This window comes from Notolepis coatsorum (genome assembly GCF_963971535.1).
Source record: "Notolepis coatsorum genome assembly, chromosome: 2".
NCBI lineage: Eukaryota > Metazoa > Chordata > Actinopteri > Aulopiformes > Paralepididae > Notolepis > Notolepis coatsorum.
In genome coordinates, this window is record NC_140166.1 from 211,863,751 (window position 1) to 211,886,276 (window position 22,526).

Here is a 22,526-nt window from a genome sequence, read left to right on the forward strand (position 1 = left end):
ATCCGACGTCGCAGTGTTAAACTGCCTACCGAGGTACGACGACGCTACCTGAAGACCAACTGTAACTACCCCTGTTTATGCTTGCCCTAACCTTCTGTTTCTTGTGCCCCAGGACTTCGCTCCAGCGCCCTTCCACCCTGACGTCTCGAGCCCCGCAAAGAGGACTCCTGCTCGCTCTCAAGCGCAAGACCTGTGTCCTCTCTCTCTCGCTGCCGACAGCTGCACTGAAGTGCACCTGCTCTCATTCTTCTTCCCCCCAAGAACATTATAACCTCTGTGTTGTTCACATTCCTGTTTCACATTCCTGTTATACTCTGCTTGGTTGGGAAGAATAATTAAAGAACCCTAAACCGCTCCATTCTCTCCTCCTGTGTTTTGCTATTGGGCTCCGCAAGAACCCCCCATCCTCACAGCATAGCTGAATAGAGTTAGACTGTATTTTAACGTCGGTCATATGGTGGTACTTGGAGAGACAGCTACGCTCTCAAGTGGTACTTGGTGTAAAAAGGTTGAGAACCACTGACCTAGATACCTCTATACAGGACACTAAATAACCTACTTCTATACAGACCAGTAAATAACCTCTATACAGAACACTAAATAACCTCTATACAGAACACTAAATAACCTAGATACTTCTATACAGAACAGTAAATAATCTCTATACAGAACAGTAAATAATCTCTATACAGAACACTAAATAATCTCTATACAGAACACTAAATAACGCTATACGGAACACTAAATAATCTCTATATATCTATACAGAACATTAAATAACCTCTATACATAACACTAAATAACCACTATACCTCTATACAGAACACTAAATAATCTCATAATAATTTAACCCGTTAAAAGTGTTAACGAAAATGAAACATCAGTTTAGGAATTGTATTCATAACCTAGCGAATTTCGACCGGAAATAAATGCGAGTGGCCATTTTGCTGTAGTCATTATGATGAAGGAAAGACAGGGCTTTCAATGTGTCGGAATTTCGAAAAACGACATTAGCCAGCTCATGCCAGCTTCTGTCAAGCAAATTACTTGTGGATGCATTTTTTTTTATTTATTTTTTTGGATTATCTACCACAAAACTGAACGTTATTGGCATTTCTGTGAACGTTTAGCAACAATCCGCTTTGCAATCCGATTCAAAATGGCGGACCGGTCTTCATATTAAAAAAGTTACTGTATTTACAGTAGATTTCATTCACGGTTCTTGCTGCACGCCTGGTGATACTAAATCCAAATTGAACTCTGCCATTGGAAAGAGTAGATTTGGCCCAATCCATACATGTGCAACTTGGCTATAATAATGTAATTTATAGGCCTGATATTCTATATTCTATAATAATATTTCAAATAGCATGTGTCCACATGGCAGAATTCAGAACTGTATCTACAAAACCTTCTGTTTAATCATCTTCCCTTTATTCATTTGCTTAGATTTTTTTGTACATATTTGTGATCTCAAGGTCCTGAACGAGCTCAGTGGCAGTTATTCATGTCTGGTAGATTTTAGCATGGTGTTATTCACCGTCAAATATGATTTATATTTATTTTATATTCTCCTTTGGTTCATTACAATTTACTCAAGCCTAGTCTTAGACACCAAAAATGCACTATAAACAGAGCCACGTGCCATGTCTGCAGCCGTGTGCGCATACGTGTCAGTTTTCGGGTATATCAGCGCCTTAGCCTAAATATACTTCCCGTGTCCACAGATGTGCGTTGGTGCACGTTGGAAGGCGTGACGTAATTTGCGTAATTTTTGTCAACGCTCTTGTCCGCACGGATGCCGGATCCGTGTCCGCATGCAGGCCAATTTTTTTAACCGCACGGATGGCTCCGTGGATATGCATGCCGACTGCGCATGTGCCCAGCTGTCAAAACAAAAGCACTCGACGCGACGCTTCCGGACACCAAACACGGACTATAATCAGAGCCGCGTGCGCAGTGTGTCTGCATCCGCATGCGCGTCCGTGTCAGTTTTCGAGTATGTGGGAGCCTTTAAAGGCCCAATTATACTTACCGCGTCGTCCGGGGGTGCGCGTTGGCATGCGTGACGTACATTTCGTCACTGCTCTTGTCTGCACGGACATCGCACGGGTGTTCGTGTGCCTGCCAGATTTTGTGACCGCACGGACCCCCCATGGATATGCGTGCCGACTGCGCATGTGCCCAGCTGTGCCCAATCAACTGTGTCTGAAATTGTCTCTGAGGTGAGTTGCTTTAAAAAAAATTGGTATACTGTGGGGCAGGCAGTGTTGGGGAAAATACTTTGAAACTTAGCAAACTAGCTACTTCACAATGAAAATCTGTTAAACTCTTAAATAGCCTCATATTTTTTAGCTTGTGAAATTAAAACTACTTGCATAAAGTACCACAATCTGAGTCTGGAATCTCATTTTCCACTGCATAATGTAGCCTACAGTTATTTGATCACCTCAGTGTGATTGGTGACTTTTAACACTATGATCGCCGCGGACGAGTTTTCACGTCATTCCGAGCCATGCTCATTCTGCCGAAGACGCCGTAACTCGTCTTTGATGTCAATATTTCAAAAATCTGTCATCAAAATCATATTTCCTTTCCGGAGCCCTGAGACACACTGGTGATCTCCTCTCAACTCTCTAGCGGTTCAAGAGTGCCATCTGGTGGCCGATCGGCAGATCGCCAACCGGATATTAACCTTTGAACCGGTAGTACTCATCCATATGTGGTCCGGCCACTCGCTATAGCTCCCGCGACTCCATCTTGAAACACTGGATAATAGATCGCTCGCCCTAACTCAATAAACAACGTTATTTGGACGTATATACTATTATACAACCTGGAAATGGATAGGGCATTTCTACATCCCATAATAGAAAAAAATCTGTTCCACGCTCATCTGCCAGCGGCGCGAGGAAGCCACGGTAAGATTCAGCGTTATTTTCTAACGTATTCTATACTAACTGATCTGATGAACATATGACCCACTCTGGATGAATCATCTAACGCTGCCCACGGAATTATAAACGATCCCCTGCCCATCCGGTCATCATCAGATGGTGCGTAGAAACTTCTAGAACCACGTCCAGTTGAAACTTTTTATCTCGCACAGATTCCTACCAAACTGTATTTGATCATCAATATAATGCATTTAGGGCTATAAATCACGTTCTGAAGAAAGCTGCAGAAAACGATAAAAACATACTTATACTTAGTTTAGACCATATTTTAGTATGAATATGTGAATGAAAAAGTTTAACGTTGCTACACGCTGAACAATACATATAGGACATTGAATGGGCCATAATAATGGCAATTTAGCAATAGAATTAAAAAAGTTATAGCCCTGCAAAGAAGGGGAACTTCTCCATAGACAAATAGAGCTTAGCGAGGGATGGTAAATTATGAATTTAACCCATGGCGATTAAAGTGTTAAGGGTTCAAGCCTATTTGTCTCTGGTGCATCAACACAACTTTTATTTATCACATGCAGAGAAGGGTGTTCTCTCTCACACATACAATCACAGACAAATCACATGCTCAAACAGACTTTATGCTCTCTCTTGACCTATCAGATATGTCTTCTGAAAGGCAAGACAATGACTGGAGTATATTTTATGGTCCTTGATTTAGAGAATTTCTACCACAGGTATGTCAAGCTATAATAAGATAGGGAGGCTCTCCTCTCCAGTCCCGGTATGTGGCTTTCCCTCCCGGACACCAGTGGACAGTGAGTCATCGCACGTGACTTCTGGTGACTCTGGGATTATCCTCTCCTTTTAGGTCTGTTGTCATTCTATCTATCCATTTGTCTGTCTGTCTACTAACAATTCTGTATGTCTGTCTGTCTAATCTACTAACAATTCTATCTATTCAAATTCATCAGGAGCCTTGGATGGTAAACACATCCAGATTCGTTGCCCTCCTAGAGCTGGGAGTGATTTCTTCCACTACAAGGGGACTCACAACTTGCTTCAACAAGAACGGGATTAGGGGGAGTACTGTGGGACAACTCTTATCATTGTGTAAAAACGACAAGAAACACCCTTTACTTAATGTGTAAAACATTTTGGTTGTATTATTATTTATTTATGTTTATTTTTTATTTAAATCTGTATCCTTCCTATGTGAACCTGTTTTTGAAGTTAATTATTATTTTGTGGGGTGGGGTTAGGGGAGGGAGAACGGGGTGAAAATGTTTGCTGAATACTGCTCTGCTGATATACATGTTGTAATTTGCAAACTAAAACCCAATAAATATATTGTTAAAAAAAAAAAAAAACAAGGGGACTCACTCCCTTGCCATCCTGGCTGTGTGTGACGCCTATTATCATTTCACAATGGTAGATTGTGGGAGCGTATGGACGATGGCGTCTTTCAGGAGTGAGTTTGGGCAGAAACTCCTGAGTGGCGCACTGAATATGGTATGTCCTGCCTGGTACAGAGGTCACCAGTCCTCATGCGTTTGTCGGGGATGCTGCCTTTCCACTCCATGAGAATCTGATGCGACCCTACCCTGGTAAGATTCTGAAAATGCAATTATGGTGGTGTGTTTAATCTTGGTGTTTACCAGTATGGACATCTGTACAGTTAACTTCATGTAAGCACACTGAAACACATCCACAATTGTATTGCCTTCAGCTGCATTTACTCACCATGTATGCTGTGAGAAGGGTCCATAAACTGTAGCGTTTGGATCCATCAATATTTCAACACTTCCTTTGACCTGAAAATGTAGGCTCAAATCTCGATGAACCGGAGCAGGTGTACAACTACCGTCACAGCAGGGCTCGGAGAATTGTGTAGAATGCTTTTGGAATCATGTCAGCCAGATGGCGGATCCTTAGCTGCCCGATTGACCTTCATCATCGTTGACTTCCATGGCCGTCCGCAGTACATGCCCCCAAACTACACACACTACAACTCCATCGGGAGACATCCTGCCAGGTGATTACACACACACACACACACACACACACACACACACACACACACTGTATATGGCTCACCTTCTACACAACACGATAACCCCCCCCCCCCCCCCCTTGTCACTGAGTAGTGATTGTGCTTAACAATTCCAGTTCTCGTTTCCCATCCCTGCAGGCGAATGGAGGCAGGTAGCCGGACAGGATGGCCCCCTTGATGACCCTCAAGCTCAGATCAGAAGACCCAGAGCTACCAGAACCGCATATGCTGTGAGGAACAATCTACAGGACTTTTTCTCATCGCCTCATGGTCTTGGCAAACTGCAACCATAAGAAGAGGCAGATTATAGTAAAGTATAGATCATGTTCATATGATCCTGATTCAATTAAAACATTTATTTTACCTGTTGGCTTACACCGTAGTATATTTGTATGTGTGTGTATTTAAACCACTGATATGGACAGATTTACATGTGCAAGATGTGTAGTGACATATTTATAACAATATAACAAATCATCAACAATCAACAAATCATGTAAAATCAGAATTGTATAAAATCTTTATTACATTTGAAGCGGTCAGGTGGCGTAGTGGAGATTGTGCTCGTCACCAATGCAAGAGGCTGCGGTCTCGACTCCCGGAGAGTCAGCATTGCCTTGGCTCGGGCTGATCACTATACTAACTCGTTTGGCTGAGTTAGGTGGAGGGGAGCCGTGGGTAGGTCCTGGGCGTTGTGGACAGCGACCCCTACAGTTCGGTCGGGGCGCCTGCTCAGCGAAGGTAGGATCTGGTGAGAGGTAGTGCGGCCTCCCACACATTACACTCTCCCAGTGAGAATCTGCGCGGCCAGGCTGGCTGCCGGCTGGCTGCACATGCGTCGGAGGAAAGCATGTGACAGTCTCCGGCCTCTCGGACCAACAGTAGGGGAAAGTGCGCAACAACCAGGAAGGGGGTTGGGAATTGGCATAACGACTAACAGTGGGATGGGAGAAAAATCGGAAAAAGAAGGAGGGGGAAAAAGAAAATCCAAAAATAAAAATAAAAAGAAATATTACATCAGCAGCCAGGTCAGAGTGACAGTGTTTGATATAGGTATTCTTGCTCTAAATTATAAAGCAGCTTGTGTATTTGTAATTATACGTGTGGCCTTATTTCAGGAGGTAATATTGGGCTTCCGCTGAATTCATCCTCTCAGCTCTCTCTTCTCTGCGCCGGTCAAGGGCTTCCAGCCTCAGCATTATTTCTTCGTTTTCCATTGTTTTCCCTCTTTCCCTCTTCCTCCCTGGCTGAACAATGAACACTGAGGGTCACAGAACACTGAACTCTCCACACACAAGCACACTTTAGCACACACACGACACGCACGCTGTGCACGCTCGCACACTAGCAGCCACTTTAACATGAGAAAGCACTCATTCATGCTGCACATGCCCACACTTATGTCCACAAAGGAAAGGTCACTTTAAAAATAGTATAGTAACAGTGTATTGCACTACCAAGGGACCTAGCATGTCCTTCATGCTCTGTAAATAACTATGTACAAATACCGTGATGTCCCACTATGTTACCTGTTTATTGCACAATGTTGTTTATTGTTTATTGGATTCCATTATATGTTGTACTACTGTATTGCACATCGTTGCGGGCAAGACCACCCGCATTTCATTGTATACTTGTATGCCGTGACAAATAAAACTCTTGACTTGACTTGGCTTGGCGCTGGTCCCTGGGGCGCTGGTCCTGGTCCCTGGGGTGCTGGTCCTGGTCCCTGGGGTGCTGGTCCCTGGGGCGCTGGTCCTGGTCCCTGGGGTGCTGGTCCTGGTCCCTGGGGTGCTGGTCCCTGGGGCGCTGGACCCTGGGGTGCTGCAGGTGTTGCTGATGCTGCATGGAGCAGAGCAGGCTGGTGGGGGTGGTTGGCTTGGAGGCCTACTGGAACTGCTATTGGAATCCTAATATCAGGGTGACAGATTGGTTTCAAATAATGCTGAGGACATTTTAATTGTAAAGCATAACATATTGATTTCCATTCAAAGTAAAACTACTGTAGCCTATGTAGCTAGGATAAATATTGGGCTGACCTTCGAATTTTTTTTTGGAATTCGAAGCTTCGGGGCCGAGATTTGATTTTAATTCGAAGCTTCGAAATAAAAAATAAAAATAAAAATAAAAAATTATGTTGTGGGACTTGTACAGCACTTTGTTCAACTTTGTCAGTGCTGTAAAGTTTAAACCTTTTTAAATCTTAGACAAACACAATGAACACAAATCTGTCAGTGCCGAGTCCAACCTCATCTTAAATAACAAACAGCATTGCTACAAAGAGAGGCAGAGTTGATTTTGCAAAAAGAAAAAGAAAGAAAATATCATATATATATTTTTTTTATAATCGAATTTTATTTTCATATTCGAATCCCATGCCCATCGAACGAAGCTTCGAAGTATTTAAGACAGCCCAAAAAGGCAAGCCTCTATCAAACTAAATGGGATTTTGCTACTGCTAACCAGGTAACATTTTACTCACTGATGGAGGAGAGCAGGCTGGTGGGGGTGGTTGGCTTGGAGGCCAACTGGAACTGCTATTGGAAACCTAATAATATAAGGGTGACAGATTGGTTTCAAATAATGATGACATTTTTGTTGTAAAGGTAAGGAATCCATGTCACTTGTCACAATGTAGTTTGGTTCAATGATGAGTTGAGTCCTTGATCATGCACACTAGTACATTTATTTTAGTACAGCAGATCAGGTTACATGTTTATTGATGCAGGTAATCTAAGATGCGTGATTTTTTCCCGTAGCCTATGTTTGCGAAGACGCTCTCTGATTGGCTAGCCACGTACAGCGAATGCCCTCTCTGATTGGTTTAACGCCGAAGGGTCTCTTCCGCCTTGTACATATTCTCTGCTTCAAAGTGGTTATGCTTTGGCCCTCTTTCGAAGTGGGTTATGCTTAGAGTTAAGGTTAGGGTTAGGGAACAACATATCAATTGTTGTTGAATATGCGGAAGATGCCCTTCGGCGCTAAACCAATCAAAGAGGGTCTTCGCTGTACGCGGCTAGCCAATCAGAGAGCGTCTTCGCAAACATAGGCTACGGGGAAAAAATCATGCATCCAAGATCATATATATATCCTAGATATATATAGAACACTAGATAGCTTGCCCGCGCTGCCGGCCAATGGAGAGCGACGTCACTGAACCGCCGCCATCTTGCTCCAGTTAGCCTTGAGTGAGAGTGAGTGAGCTGCACAGACAAAAATACTCATAACTCGCTGAAATATTGACGGATTTACAAACGGTTTGGTTTATTACAAGCATTATTAACGTGGCTATGATTCAAGCGGTTTGTAAAAAAAAAAACATCTTTAAAAAAAAAAGTTTTATAAGTATGCAGTATCATAACTACATCTTTGATGTTTATAGCAAACCAACCCGTTTGTAAATCCGTCAATATTTCAGCGAGTTATGAGTATTTTTGTCTGTGCAGCTCACTCACTCTCACTCAAGGCTAACTGGAGCAAGATGGCGGCGGTTCAGTGACGCTGGTGACTCCGCCTTAAGCTATAGATCTAGTGTTCTATAGATATCTATGTCCAAGATGGTTGTTCTAATTTTGTTCTTGCTCTACTTCATCAGAACCTACCATACTGACACCTAGTGGTGCAAAGGAATAACAACATCCCTAATCATTCATCACATAAAGAACACTAAATATACAGATACAGAACACTAAATAATACCTCTATACAGGACACTAAATATTATAACATACACAATTGAGAACACAATTCAGAACAGTAAATCCACGATACCTCTATAAAGAACACTAAATTACCTCTATACAGAACACTAAATAACCTACCACTATGCAGAACACTAAATAACCTCTGCACAGAACACTAAATAACATACATAAGACCACAAAATAACCACAATTCCCATGTGAGAAATTAGAATGAATCCATCAAGTTGAAGTAAATTTGATAAGTTAAAATTAAGAAGATCTTCATTTCCTTCGTGTGGGATCCAGTCTGCGATATTCCGAGTGGGTTAAGTCAATGACGGAAAGTAAGTGCCTGCAGTTTGTTGTTTATATGTTTATATCTCGCGAATTTAACCGTGTTCAGCGTGATGAGAGATATGTTCATATTATTATTAATTATATGAGGCGCATGTCGTGATTGATTGGAGGAGGTGCTAAATTGGCTATCATGAGATCCTTCCTATGTTTAAGCTAACGTAGCAACATTGTTATCCTTTCTATATTATAATCTGTAAATTTGTAGCGCCGTTTAAGTTGTTGTGCACGTAACGTTACTAGTGTGAGGACGTTAGTGTGTGTGGTGTGGTGCTGCACGCAGACACCATTTTGTAGTGCTTCGTTTAACCAGATGATGTCGCCATTTTACTTTGTGTAACCTGGTACATTATGTGAAGTTTGTTCAATACCTTTGATTGATTGAATTGATTGATTGAAAAGTTTATTAACAGATTGCAGAATGGGTACAGTACAGTACAGCTCAATACATACAATTGTTAAGGGGATGCAGACCAGAGAAAGACTTTCGTCTTGTTTACATCAGGGTCCCCCATTTTCAATTCATCATAACATATATGACAGATGACATACAGATAGACAGTACTGCTACATCTATACATTTATGACATATCAGATTTGCAAATACAGTACTGTTTGTGATACAAAAGTGTCCAGAAAAATAGTGTATATACATTTGGCGTAGAAACTGTACATTGGAGAAGGTTGGGTGGGTGGGGTGGGGTTGGGTGGGTTGGGTGAGGGCTGTACATTGGAGGTGGGGGGGGGGGGGGGTTGGGTAGGGGACACACACACATTTTACACTGTACATTGGAATACTGACAAAGCCTTACTTGGTCTTTTACTGTACAACTAGGTTAGGACATTTGTAGGGGCCAGTCTAGTCTATGCAAGCATAGTCGTAGTACCCTTGAATGAGTGCTCCTGCTAGAGTCTTCAGGGTATTCTTGTTTACCAGAGAGGAGATCCGGTACAAGAATCGAGTTCGTTGGTTGACTTTTTTTATTACATTGGATGCCATTTTGTCACAGGAAAGATTAGCCTCTAGGATGGAACCCAGGTAGGTAATTTCATCTTTCCTTGTGACAATATTGTCACCCACTGTAACCGAGAAGCCGTCGGTCTTGCTGAGTTTGTTATTTGAACCGAAGAGAATGGACTCTGTTTTGCCCATGTGTAATGATAGTTTGTTGTCGGCGAGCCATATGCAGATTTTGCCTAGTTCCGAGCTGAGGGCTTTTTCAACCTGTAACTTGTTCTTGTCAGAGACCAGCAGGGCTGAGTCGTCCGCAAACAGGAACAAGTTGCCGTCACAAGCTGACGACATGTCATTTGCATAAATTAGGAATAGTAGCGGTCCTAGTATGCTTCCTTGTGGAACACCACAGCTCACTGTGAGGGGGGGGGGATAGGGTACCGTTTACCTCCACCATCTGTTCTCTCCCCTCCAGGTAGGATTGTATCCAGCTCACTGATAGACTATCAAAACCAATTGCTTTTAGCTTGTCAATCAGAATGGTGTGATTGACAGTGTCGAAGGCCTTTTGTAGGTCCAGCATGACCATGCCGCAGTATTTGCCCGCGTCCACCTCTTGTTTGATGTGGTCGTTCAAATAGAGAAGGCATGTGTCAGTGGAGTGGGATGTTCTGAAGCCAGATTGGAATTCGTAGATTCGATTTTTTTCCGCAAGGTACTTTTCGATCTGTTCGTATACTATTTTTTCTATGACTTTCGAGATGGATGTAAGGATAGAAACAGGGCGGTAGTTGCCCGGGTCTAATTTGCTGCCCTTTTTGTGCAGGGGTGTTACTCTCGCAATTTTGAAGTCCTTGGGGACGTGTCCCTGTTTTATGGAGAGGTTTATTATGTGTGTGATGACTGGGGTGATGGCTGCTGCTGAGTCTCTGAGGAATTTGGAGGGGATGTTGTCATGGCCAGTGGCCTTGTTCGGTTGGAGGGCGCTCAGTTTTTTGAGTACCTCATCTGTAGTTACCATTTCCAGTTTGAAGTCGTCTTTGTGGACGCCTAGGTTCTTGTAGTATGCTACTATGTGTTCTACCCCATACTGCCCTGAGTGGGAGGGAGCTTGTTTACCAGTGTTGTGGCTATGTTTGTGAAGAAAGTGTTTAAGTAATTGGCTACATCCAGCTTGTCTGTGATGAGCGTGTTGTCCGTCTTTATGTTTATGTTTGAGAAACTGGTTTTAAGTTTTTTACTGCAGCCTAGTTGATTGTTGAGTAATTTCCAAAGTTCACGTGGTTTATTTTTGTTTTCCTCGGTTTTGTCTTTGATGAAATTTTCTTTTGCAGTTTTGATCATGGAGTTTACGTCATTTCTTAGTCTGTTTCTTTCTAGTTTGAGTTCAGTCACGTGGTCTTGGAGTTCACTGCTCGTGCTTTTGGTAAGCTTTGACTGACTTTTACGAAACTCAGAGCATTTTTTGTCTCTGGCTTTCATAGCGGTCAGTATTTCAGTGTGCATCCATGGCTCAGCGCGATTTTTTACCCTGGTGGTTCTTAGGGGGGCCATGTTGTTTAGTATTGATGAAAATTTGGTTTTGAAGCCAAGCCAGGTTTCTTCAACCAGTGTACCATTGAGTTCATCTGACCAGTCCAGACTCTCCAGTTCGAGGTTAAAGGCCTCGCTAGAGTAGGTTTTGAGGTCTCTAGATGTGACTGTTTTGTGACAGCCAGCCTTTTTCTTTAGCTTTTTGCGGGTACAGAATATCATATAATGATCACTTAACCCGCATGCTATAACCCCTTTATTGGAGGTCTTGGACTTGTCAGAGGTCAGGATGAGGTCAATGGTAGTCCGAGTTGATTCACATACCCTTGTGGGTTGGGTGATTAGCTGGCTGTATAGACCATTAAATAACCTCTATAAAGTACACTAAATAACCTCTATACAGATCACTAAATAACCCCTATACAGTACACTAAATAACCTCTATACAGAACACTATGCGATATTATACCTTCAACCATTATCAGAAATAATAATAAAAAAAAATCTAACCCTAACTAACCTTACTGTCATGCACTTGTCCTAATAAACTAACATACACTGTAACACGCAACACTTTGATGAATATTGTTACTCAGCTGATAGAGTTGTACCCTTCCTGATGACCTGTTGTACAGAACTTGTAAGTCGCTTTGGATAAAAGCGTAAGCTAAATGACTAAATGTAAAACCTCTAATCTATACAGATAATTAAATAACCTCTAAAGTACACTAAAAAAGCTCTATACAGTACACTAAATAACCTCTATCTATACAGTACACCAAATAACCATACATCACTAAATAACCTCTACAGTACACTACATATGCGTTATACCTACAGAACACTAAATAACCTCTATACAGAACAATACATATGCGATATCTAAGAAGGGAGATCCCCCCCTTGAATGGCCTTCTAAGGTTTCTCTCCTCCACATTGCCTGTGGTGCATTTTTTCCTATTGCTAGGTTTTAGTGAGTTTTTCCTTACCTTCGCGTGGGGTATGTCTGGGAGTGTTGCATTCATTAATTTTAAATTTGTTGGACCTTATGGTGTTCTTGTTTTGTTCTTGACTTATTGTGATGTTTCTTCTTGACTTGTTTAAAGAAGACGTGTCCGGCCCATGGGGGGATATTAACGTGTTGTCGGGCCTTACAAATACATTTTATTTGATATACCTCTAATCTATACAGAACACTAAATAACCTGTATCACTAAATAACCTCTAAACAGTACACCAAATAACCCCTATAAAGTACACTAAATAACCTCTATACACAACACTAAACAGCATGTGCACCCTCCCCAGACAGACAGTAGTGCAGCATGTGGTAGTCTCCCCAGACAAACAGTAGTGCAGCATGTGGTAGTCTCCCCAGACAGACAGTAGTGCAGCATGTGGTAGTCTCCCCAGACAAACAGTAGTGCAGCATGTGGTAGTCTCCCCAGACAGACAGTAGTGCAGCATGTGGTAGTCTCCCCAGACAAACAGTAGTGCAGCATGTGGTAGTCTCCCCAGACAAACAGTAGTGCAGCATGTGGTAGTCTCGCCAGACAGACAGTAGGGCAGCATGTGGTAGTCTCCCCAGACAGACAGTAGGGCAGCATGTGGTAGTCTCCCCAGACAGACAGTAGTGCAGCATGTGGTAGTCTCCCCAGACAGACAGTAGTGCAGCATGTGGTAGTCTCCCCAGACAGACAGTAGTGCAGCATGTGGTAGTCTCCCCAGACAGACAGTAGTGCAGCATGTGGTAGTCTCCCCAGACAGACAGTAGTGCAGCATGTGGTAGTCTCCCCAGACAGACAGTAGTGCAGCATGTGGTAGTCTCCCCAGACAGACAGTAGTGCAGCATGTGGTAGTCTCCCCAGACAGACAGTAGTGCAGCATGTGGTAGTCTACACCCTCCCCAGACAGACAGTAGTGCAGCATGTGGTAGTCTACACCCTCCCCAGACAGACAGTAGTGCAGCATGTGGTAGTCTACACCCTCCCCAGACAGACAGTAGTGCAGCATGTGGTAGTCTCCCCAGACAGACAGTAGGGCAGCACAACGACAATTGACAATGACACTCAAAAGACTCAAGAGACATGTTTCTTCTTATAGCCAGTAACTTCAGAGTTAACTTTTATTTATTCCAAACCCAAGAGAAAACCAACAGAAAAAGCGTAGTGATTTTGTAAAATAGTAACCATACATCAGTTAGAATGGAGGGGTAGAGGAAAAAGGCCGCACTCCAATTCAGTCACCATGCACCCTGCTTCACATCTTCCCTCACGGGGGGGGGAGGAAACCACTGTTCTTGGGTCAAGGCTGGGACCGGAGGACCATAAGGTCCTTTTGCCTGTCCAACCTTTACATCCCATGATGCATGAGGGACGAGGAAGCAGGACGCATGTGCCAAGTTGGGGAGCGGCGCAGGCCTCAGAACCCCTCGTCTAAGCAACCTTCAGGAATGCATACAAGTAAGCTTGGGATAAAAAGAAAGAAAAAAAAAAAAAAAAAACATTCCTGTCTTATCATAATATATACCTGTGGTACATACATACAAAAATGCCATTATTTCTGTGACGGCAACCTACATTTCTGTGAGAGAGCGCGAGCGATAGATAGATCAATAGAGAGAAGTAAAAACACAAGATAGCGGGAGGGGGGCAGACGTTTAGATTAAGGAGGACCTGGAGAGGACGTAGAGAAACGCTTCTCTCCAGCGCCAGATTTAATTACAGGCCAATGAGACAGAAAACAAATCTAGATGGAAATCTCAATGCCGCTACTAGAATCTGTACGATCTTCCATCGGTTGGAACGAGGACCAGGCAGACTCCCTCCACCGTGTGGCGATGACCTGGAACGAGGACGTTCATTTTGGGTCTATGCGCGGAGTCCTCGACGTCGAGGACCCCGTAAATAAAAGAGACTGAACCGTCAAAATGACACGCTTGATTCCAGATAACTGCACGATGGAGGAGTCTTCACGCCCCGGTCTTACACCCTCTCTCCCGCCGCTGTTACACAAACACACATATCCTCCTAACACTCAATCTGGAGGGCGAGAGGGGAGGTTTCCCCCATGAACACTGATTTGTGCAGGTTTAGCATTTATAGCCATTATGGGCATTGGGGGGGGGGGGCGTGGTCCTGGGACAGGTCATGAGGGGCTGTGGTCCTAGGAGAGCTCATGGGGGAAACCTGGACCCCCGGTCTCCATTACAGCGTAAACATTGTCTCAAAACAAAATCAAGGGGGGGGGATCCCAAAGTCACAGGGACATAGACGGTCCTTGCGGTCCCGTCTGGGAGACGCCCCGTAACACAGTCGACGGTAGAGGACTACTTTTTTCTCCTTTTTTTTTTTACATTTTTCTTTTTAAGTCAGACAAACGGAGGATTTCCTAGACTTGCATCTCAGTCCAGACAGAGCAGCTGAACACACTAGGGATGGGGGTGACTAGGGGTAGGGGGTAAAGAGAAAGGCAGTCTGCCCACAACACCCAGCGTCTTCTTGGCTACTACAGCTATGGTAACACGATGCTTGGTTGAAGATATGGCTTTGGGGGGGGGGGGGGGTTCAGCTTCAGCCCCAAAGCATCTCGACATAAAGATCAACATGGCCCCTAATCAAACTTGGGACACCAATGGTTCATTCCTGACAAGGGATGAGGGACACAATGGAACAATGGATAGGAATGTGAGAATAAACAAGCCCCCCCCCCCCCCCCCCCCATAACTCCAGGGTCTTGGTAGAACAAACTAGGGACGTTAAAAGGAACACAGTCAAAAATAAAAAACAGATTTATTACGCCCATATTCTCGCACATTTCCCAAATCTATAAACGGTTATAAAAGTGCAAATGTATTTGGTTTTTGAGTCATTGAGTTCAAGAGTTGGAATGTGTGACGCCTCACGCTCAAGGAAGTATGGCTCCATCTCAAGCCCTGCCCCCTTTTCTCGATCCTCCAATCGCTGATCGAGAAAAGAGGGCAGGGCTTGAGATAAGTCAAATTACATGAAGCTCAAGTGGAATGATGAAAATGAAGAAAATATCACAACCTTAAATAATTATTAACACGGAAAGGCGATCATATTTTATTATACATTTATATTTACTCGCAACTATGAAACTAACAAAATTTACTTGCACAAGACAATTTGTAATTTGGGGGAAATGTGTTAAAGACTGACAAGCCTTATGGACAAGATAAATCTGCTTTAATGTCGATTTAGTTAAAATGTTTTTTTTTCTTTTTTTTTTAACACTGGCTTTGAAGGACGACGCTGCTCTGTTCTTTTGTCCAGGACAGCAAGGGAGCATAATCAGAATAGCTACCATTCCTTTATTATTATTACTACTACAGTCCTGTTGGGCTCAAGGTCACGTGAATAGATGAGGCGCTCATAGCAGCTACAGGTATTGGTGGAGATGGGAGACAAGGGGCCCTTAAGACAACTTGCTCCCACTAAGTCTTATTTGCAGATGTATTTTGTGATTACAATAAGCCCTCATCCATCCATCCCACCCACCAGCCTACACCCAACCAGTCCTACAGAGACATGCATGACTCCCGAGGAGAAGACCCAAGCCAGTTGGGGGGGGGGGGGGGGGGGGGGGGGGGGGTGACGTGCTGCAGCTACTATCGCATGCCTAGAAGTTGCACATCCAATTATCTTGTATAAATAGTAAAAGTGGTAATTGAGTTGGGTTCAATTGACTAACCGTTGCAAATAAACAAAACAAAAGTTCAAAATTATACATTTTAGTTACATCTTCTGTCAGGTCAGAAAGGCCCAGAGTGAAAGCAGAAGGTTTCGTAGCACAGTAGAGTAACAGCCCCCCCCCCCCCCCATCTGGGCCTGTACCTCTCGTAGCACAGTAGAGTAACAGCCCCCCCCCCCCCCCCCCTCGCCTAGGCCTGTTCCTCTCCACAATAGAAGGGGTCCAGCCATGGGGACGCCGACGTTAGTTGAAACCTGGCCGACTGCAGACGCTACAGCGGCCTAGTGACGGGTCTGCAGGTCCGGTAATGAGAGGCTTTAGCCCTTTCAGGTGTCGGGGTCTCGCCGGGGACAGTAACAATTTGGTGAATCGGGAACATTCAAAATGGATGGCGTCACAATGGCTACTGGCCCTTGAATTGAAAGCTATTAGAATTCTAAAGATGGAATTCTGAAATTAAAAACCAAAAAGATGTACACCTGAAAGGGTTAAATGTGGCGGTCAGATCAGACATATATGGCTGCTAAAGGAGCATGTATACGGTGTGTGTGTGTGTGTGTGTGTGTGTGTGTGTGTGTATATAAGGCAGAAAGGCATTATGATAAAATCACTGAAGTTGTGTGTCTATGTAGGGTCTGAGAGGCTGGATTCACATTCAGAAATTCAGATTCACCCGTTACAAATCCCAACTATGCATGGAATGGTTTTTTTTTTGGGGGGGGGGGGGTATTAATTTTAAATAGTCAATGTCATTGTTTTAAGAATATTCAATAAAAAAGGCAAACAAAAAGTACAAATTACTACCTAGTATCTTCATTAAGTGCCTGACCTCTCTCCACAGAAGAGAAGCCTTGGAACCACAAAAGAAAGCCCTGCTCTCACGCTAAAAGGTTCTCTTTTGTTCTCTCCTCCATTTAAAAAAAAATGTAGGTTTAGAATTTCAAAAATTCCAGGGTTCCTAGGTAAAGTAGTCGACCAGTATAGGTGTAATCGAAAGAGCATTCGTGCGTCGGGGACCGAGAGAGACACGACGAGGACGCAAACTGGGAATCTGAATTTCTCAATCTGGACAGACAGCCGTAGGAGGGGGGGGGGGACTCAAAAGTAACAGGAATCCTGGGGTCAAGTACAAACGGAGACATCTAGACGGACCAGGAGGTGTTAAACTATGCATCTACCAAACATAAGAAGTAGACCTCCAGAGAAAGAAAAAGGATATAGGTGGGGGGGGGGGGAATGCTTTAAAAAGTAAACCATCGATACGTAAGCAGTAAAATAGAAACCCTGACCCCATATGGTCAAGCCACGAAGGAATGTCCCGATCTATCGCTGGAACTGACCCATCGCGAGCCCCGCCCTCGTATCCTCCACATGGCGACCGCCTCTTTCCACGGACGAATGTAGAGAGGGGGGTAAAGCGACGGCAGCCGGTCGAAGGACCGAGAAGAAGAAAAAAACAAGAGGACGGGGCTCGAGGTGGGTCAATTTTGGACACTAACCAATGTAAAGCTAACGGTGCGGTGAAGTGGTTGACAACTTCAGTCATCCGGGAGAATGCCGTTCAGCCGGGAGGCCGAGGTACAGCTGGAGCAATGCGGCTCAGAGTACAGTTTCCTGATTTCAGGCATCCTGAAGGGAAACCGGTGGGGGCGTGTGTGTGTGGGGGTGTGAAGGCCATTAGCTTTGGTGAGGCTTCAGAACCAAAATGGAGAATCAGAGCTGTGTGGCATTTCTCTCTCCAGATGCCTCCTGGTTACTTGTTCACCATCTTGAAGCTAACTGCACATTCCTTTTCCATGGCACACAGCACGCTGACCTGAGAGGGGGGGGGGGGGGACAGAGAACAAGGTCAGTAACTTCTCGCATTTTAACCCTTTCACTGCCACACGACAGAAGGTTAACCCTTTACTATCACACTACCGACGGCGGGTAAGAAGATGCTCGTGACCTGGTGGTACCGTTACAAATTATTTTAGTTAAAATGTCATTCATCATTCAACAATAACAAAATTTCACCATAATATGATCCCAATACAACAGTATTTCCCGTATATGCATTCAGTGGCGGCGCAGCTCTGAACTAGTCAGACGCTGCTAATAGTTCAAAAACTACAAGTCCCACATTCCACAAGCCGCATAAACGTTCCAATCACAGTAGTTTCCTGTGGTGACACGGTTTCAAGCGAGAGAAAGGAAATGAGAACACGGTACACGCTGGAAAAGAAAGTAACGGTACCATAGGCGTTAAGTTATACATTCAGACAACGCTAAACATTCAGCCATGAAGCCCAATCATTTTTATTTTGATCGAAAGAGAGACGAGGAGAAAGGGGAATCCGGCGAGGCGGATAGCGTTAACTTGGCGGCTGAGAACGCTAGCGAAGTTAGCCATGCTAGCGAAGACCACCAATATCCTTTGTGTTTAGTAGGCATGGGCCAGTGACTTTGGTGGTATGTGCTATTGCACAGATGTGTGTCCCGTTCCCGTTTGCACACGCACACAGTGACTTGGTGGTATGTGCTATTGCACAGATGTGTCCCGTTCCCGTTTGCACACGGTACAAATATACACACGTACATTTATTTTTGTTAAAAAAAAGTTTGTTAAGAAACTGTTACTTGGCAATTTTTCACTGTGCTCCTACATTTATTTGTGTGCTCCTAAATTTTCTAATTTAGGAGCACATGTTCTTCTTGGGAAAAGGGTTAGCGTAGAGCCCTGAAAGACTGAATGAAATCTACTGTAAGTATAGTTAGTTTTGTATAATGTCCATAGCTCCGCCATTTTCACCAGATTGAGACATGGTTTTTTTGTAGACTTCACAGAAAGGTAAAGAAACAATGGCATGCAGGTTACTCACCCTACTCATGTACAGTAGGCATCCACACTACACAGCATTTATAGACATAAATAAACTTCATGGCTCATTTCCTACTCTGGGTATTCAGTAGGTGGCGTCAAAGAGGCAACTACCCATGTCACCTGAAGATACTAGTGAAACATTTTGAAATATTCAATTGCAAATAGAATCAATTGTTGTAAATTAATCGTTTAGATTAATACTGATAAAATAATCAACAGATTAAATCGATAACAAAATAATTGTTAGTTACAGCCCTAGCTGGTACCAAATAATTTGAGGGTAAATCAGTGAATACGCTGACCAGGCTGGTACCAAATCATTTTCAGTAGGGATGCACCGAATGGGAAATTCTTGGCGGAAACCGATACCGAAAATAGCAAACAGTTGGCCAAAAACCGAATGCCGAAAATGATTAATATAAATTATATATATAATGTATTTTTTTTATTATTATTTTTTAGCTACCTGATTATGGCAAAAGACATGATTATGGCAAAACTTAACTTAAATAATATTAATACGCACTATTATGGGCCCATAAAACATTTATTCAGCACTTTTGAATGCATACATTAATTCCAGACTGACTGCTGAAAGATTGTACAATTTAAACATTTTCTCTTTGCATACAACAAAATGTGCATTAAAGTCAAGTGCATTTTCTTTTCTCTGTAGGATAACTACAACAAAGTGCATTCAGAACAAAGCCAAGGTGCTTTAAAACTGCATAAAGATCTGCATAAAGACACACACGAGAGGGATAATAGCTTATAGCAGACTTAATGATGTTACTGTAGTGGCTACTGTCATAATTCATGGAATTATGGAAGGATTGTTGTATTTACAACATCTCCTGTGACTCTTAGCGGGGGATGACGTAGCTTACGAGAGACGAGTGAAAGAGGACCGGAAGCGTTGTTAGCTAGCTTAACGCTAACGTTAGTTTAAAAGGTTTTAACCGCGACAGGCATATAGTAATGGCGAGGATATAAAGCATGTTAAAGACGCATTTATTGGATGCGTTGCTCGCAGAGTTTACATAGAAACAGCGCGACTCCCAAGAGGAGTTAGTTATGACAGAATGCTGCAGATACCTGAGATACCTGAGATACACTCACACCCAAGAAAGAAAGACACTCACACCCAAGAGATAGATGCTCACACCCGAGAGATACACTCACACCCGAGAGATACACTCACACCCGAGAGATACACTCACACCTGAGAGATACACTCACACCCGAGAGATACACTCACACCCGAGAGAAAGACACTCACACCCGAGAGATACACTCACACCCGAGAGATACTCACACCCGAGAGATACACTCACACCCGAGAGATACACTCACACCCGAGAGATACACTCACACCTGAGAGATACACTCACACCCGAGAGATACACTCACACCCGAGAGATACACTCACACCCGAGAGATACACTCACACCTGAGAGAAAGACACTCACACCTGAGAGAAAGACACTCACACCCGAGAGATACACTCACACCCGAGAGATACACTCACACACCTGAGAGAAAGACACTCACACACCTGAGAGATACACTCACACCTGAGAGATACACTCACACCTGAGAGAAAGACACTCACACCTGAGAGAAAGACACTCACACCTGAGAGATACACTCACACCTGAGAGAAAGACACTCACACCTGAGAGAAAGACACTCACACCTGAGAGATACACTCACACCTGAGAGATACACTCACACCTGAGAGAAAGACACTCACACCTGAGAGATACACTCACACCTGAGAGATACACTCACACCTGAGAGAAAGACACTCACACCTGAGAGAAAGACACTCACACCTGAGAGAAAGACACTCACCTGAGAGAAAGACACTCACACCTGAGATACACTCACACCTGAGAGAAAGACACTCACACCTGAGAGATACACTCACACCTGAGAGATACACTCACACCTGAGAGATACACTCACACCCGAGAGATACACTCACACCTGAGAGAAAGACACTCACACCTGAGAGAAAGACACTCACACCTAGGCCTGCCACGATAACACATTTTGCTGGGCGATTAATTGCCCCCGAAAATATCGCGATAAGCGATATTATTGCGACCGGTTAGAGAATTTTTTTTTGGAGAAATTTATTTCCCAAAACTTTTATTTTGAAGCCCACCGCTCCGTCTTTTCCGGTGTTTTAGACTTTTATTTTGAAGCCCACCGACCGGACCGGAAGTATTGTTGCGATTATCAGGTACTTTGGGTACCAGAAAAGTCACGTGAAACACTGCAGACCACTGATTGGTCAGAATAGAGACGCGTCTCTAGGATTTCATAATCATTATGTTTGCAGCAGGCACAAGTGCAATAAACAAAGGATACAGTCACTGTGTATTCTGCCTCATTTATTGATTAAACAAAACCGACATCAACACAATTTGCCACCGAGCGGAGAGTTTAGTCTCGCAAAAAGATCGCTGACTTGTTAAGGCTTGTTGTTAGGTTAGGTGCTAATGTTGTGCTAGCGTTTTAGCATGGCTATCGTACATAGCGTGATCAATATAACTCGCTATTGATTGTTTGTATGAGTAACGTTAATGCTAGTAGAATAGACACAACGTGAGGTAATCACCATCCATTTTAAACCGGTTATTACCTAATGCTAACGTTAGCAAATAGACGCGACTGGTAACGTTACAGCTAACGTTAACGCTTGTAGAATAGACACAATGAGAGGTAACGTTAGCGTTAGCAGAATAGACACAACGAGGGTCTCGTTAATGTTGTTATTGATTGATTGATTGAAAACTGTGTTTACTCTGTTTGTATGAGTAAGCTCCTGTGCTGTGCTCTGTAGTAAAGCCAGCGGCCCGCCTCCCAACACGGACAGTGACTGACAAGGGGCACTGGGTCCGCCTCATTAAAACAAACGCGCAAATAGCAATTAATCGCGCCCGTCAAAATCATTGCATTCATTTTAATTATCGCGGCAATTAATCGATTTATTGCTTATCGCGGCAGGCCTACTCACACCTGAGAGAAAGACATTCACACCTGAGAGAAAGACACTCACACCTGAGAGAAAGACACTCACACCTGAGAGATACACTCACACCTGAGAGAAAGACACTCACACCTGAGAGAAAGACATTCACACCTGAGAGAAAGACACTCACACCTGAGAGAAAGACATTCACACCTGAGAGAAAGACACTCACACCTGAGAGAAAGACACTCACACCTGAGAGATACACTCACACCTGAGAGAAAGACACTCACACCTGAGAGAAAGACATTCACACCTGAGAGAAAGACATTCACACCTGAGATTCTCGAGATACACTCACACCTGAGATACACTCACACCTGAGAGATACACTCACATGAGAAAGACACTCACACCTGAGAGAAGACACCCGAGAGAAAGACACTCACACCTGAGAGATACACACACTCGCACCTGAGAAAG

At 43.6% G+C, this 22,526-nt stretch overlaps 1 protein-coding gene across 3 annotated transcripts in view; it reads right to left on the bottom strand.

Annotated features, from left to right (window-relative positions):
- Positions 1–16,742: 16,742 nt before the first annotated feature.
- Positions 16,743–22,526, bottom strand: part of LOC311222661 (eukaryotic translation initiation factor 5A-1-like) — a 15,549-nt gene continuing 9,765 nt past the window's right edge. For all 3 annotated transcript variants that reach the window (XM_084307254.1, XM_084307252.1, XM_084307253.1), the window contains exon 5: positions 16,743–18,016. In XM_084307254.1, the coding sequence (XP_084163380.1) occupies positions 17,954–18,016 (63 nt within the window). In that variant the 3' untranslated portion in view covers positions 16,743–17,953. The remainder of the gene's footprint in view (positions 18,017–22,526) is intronic.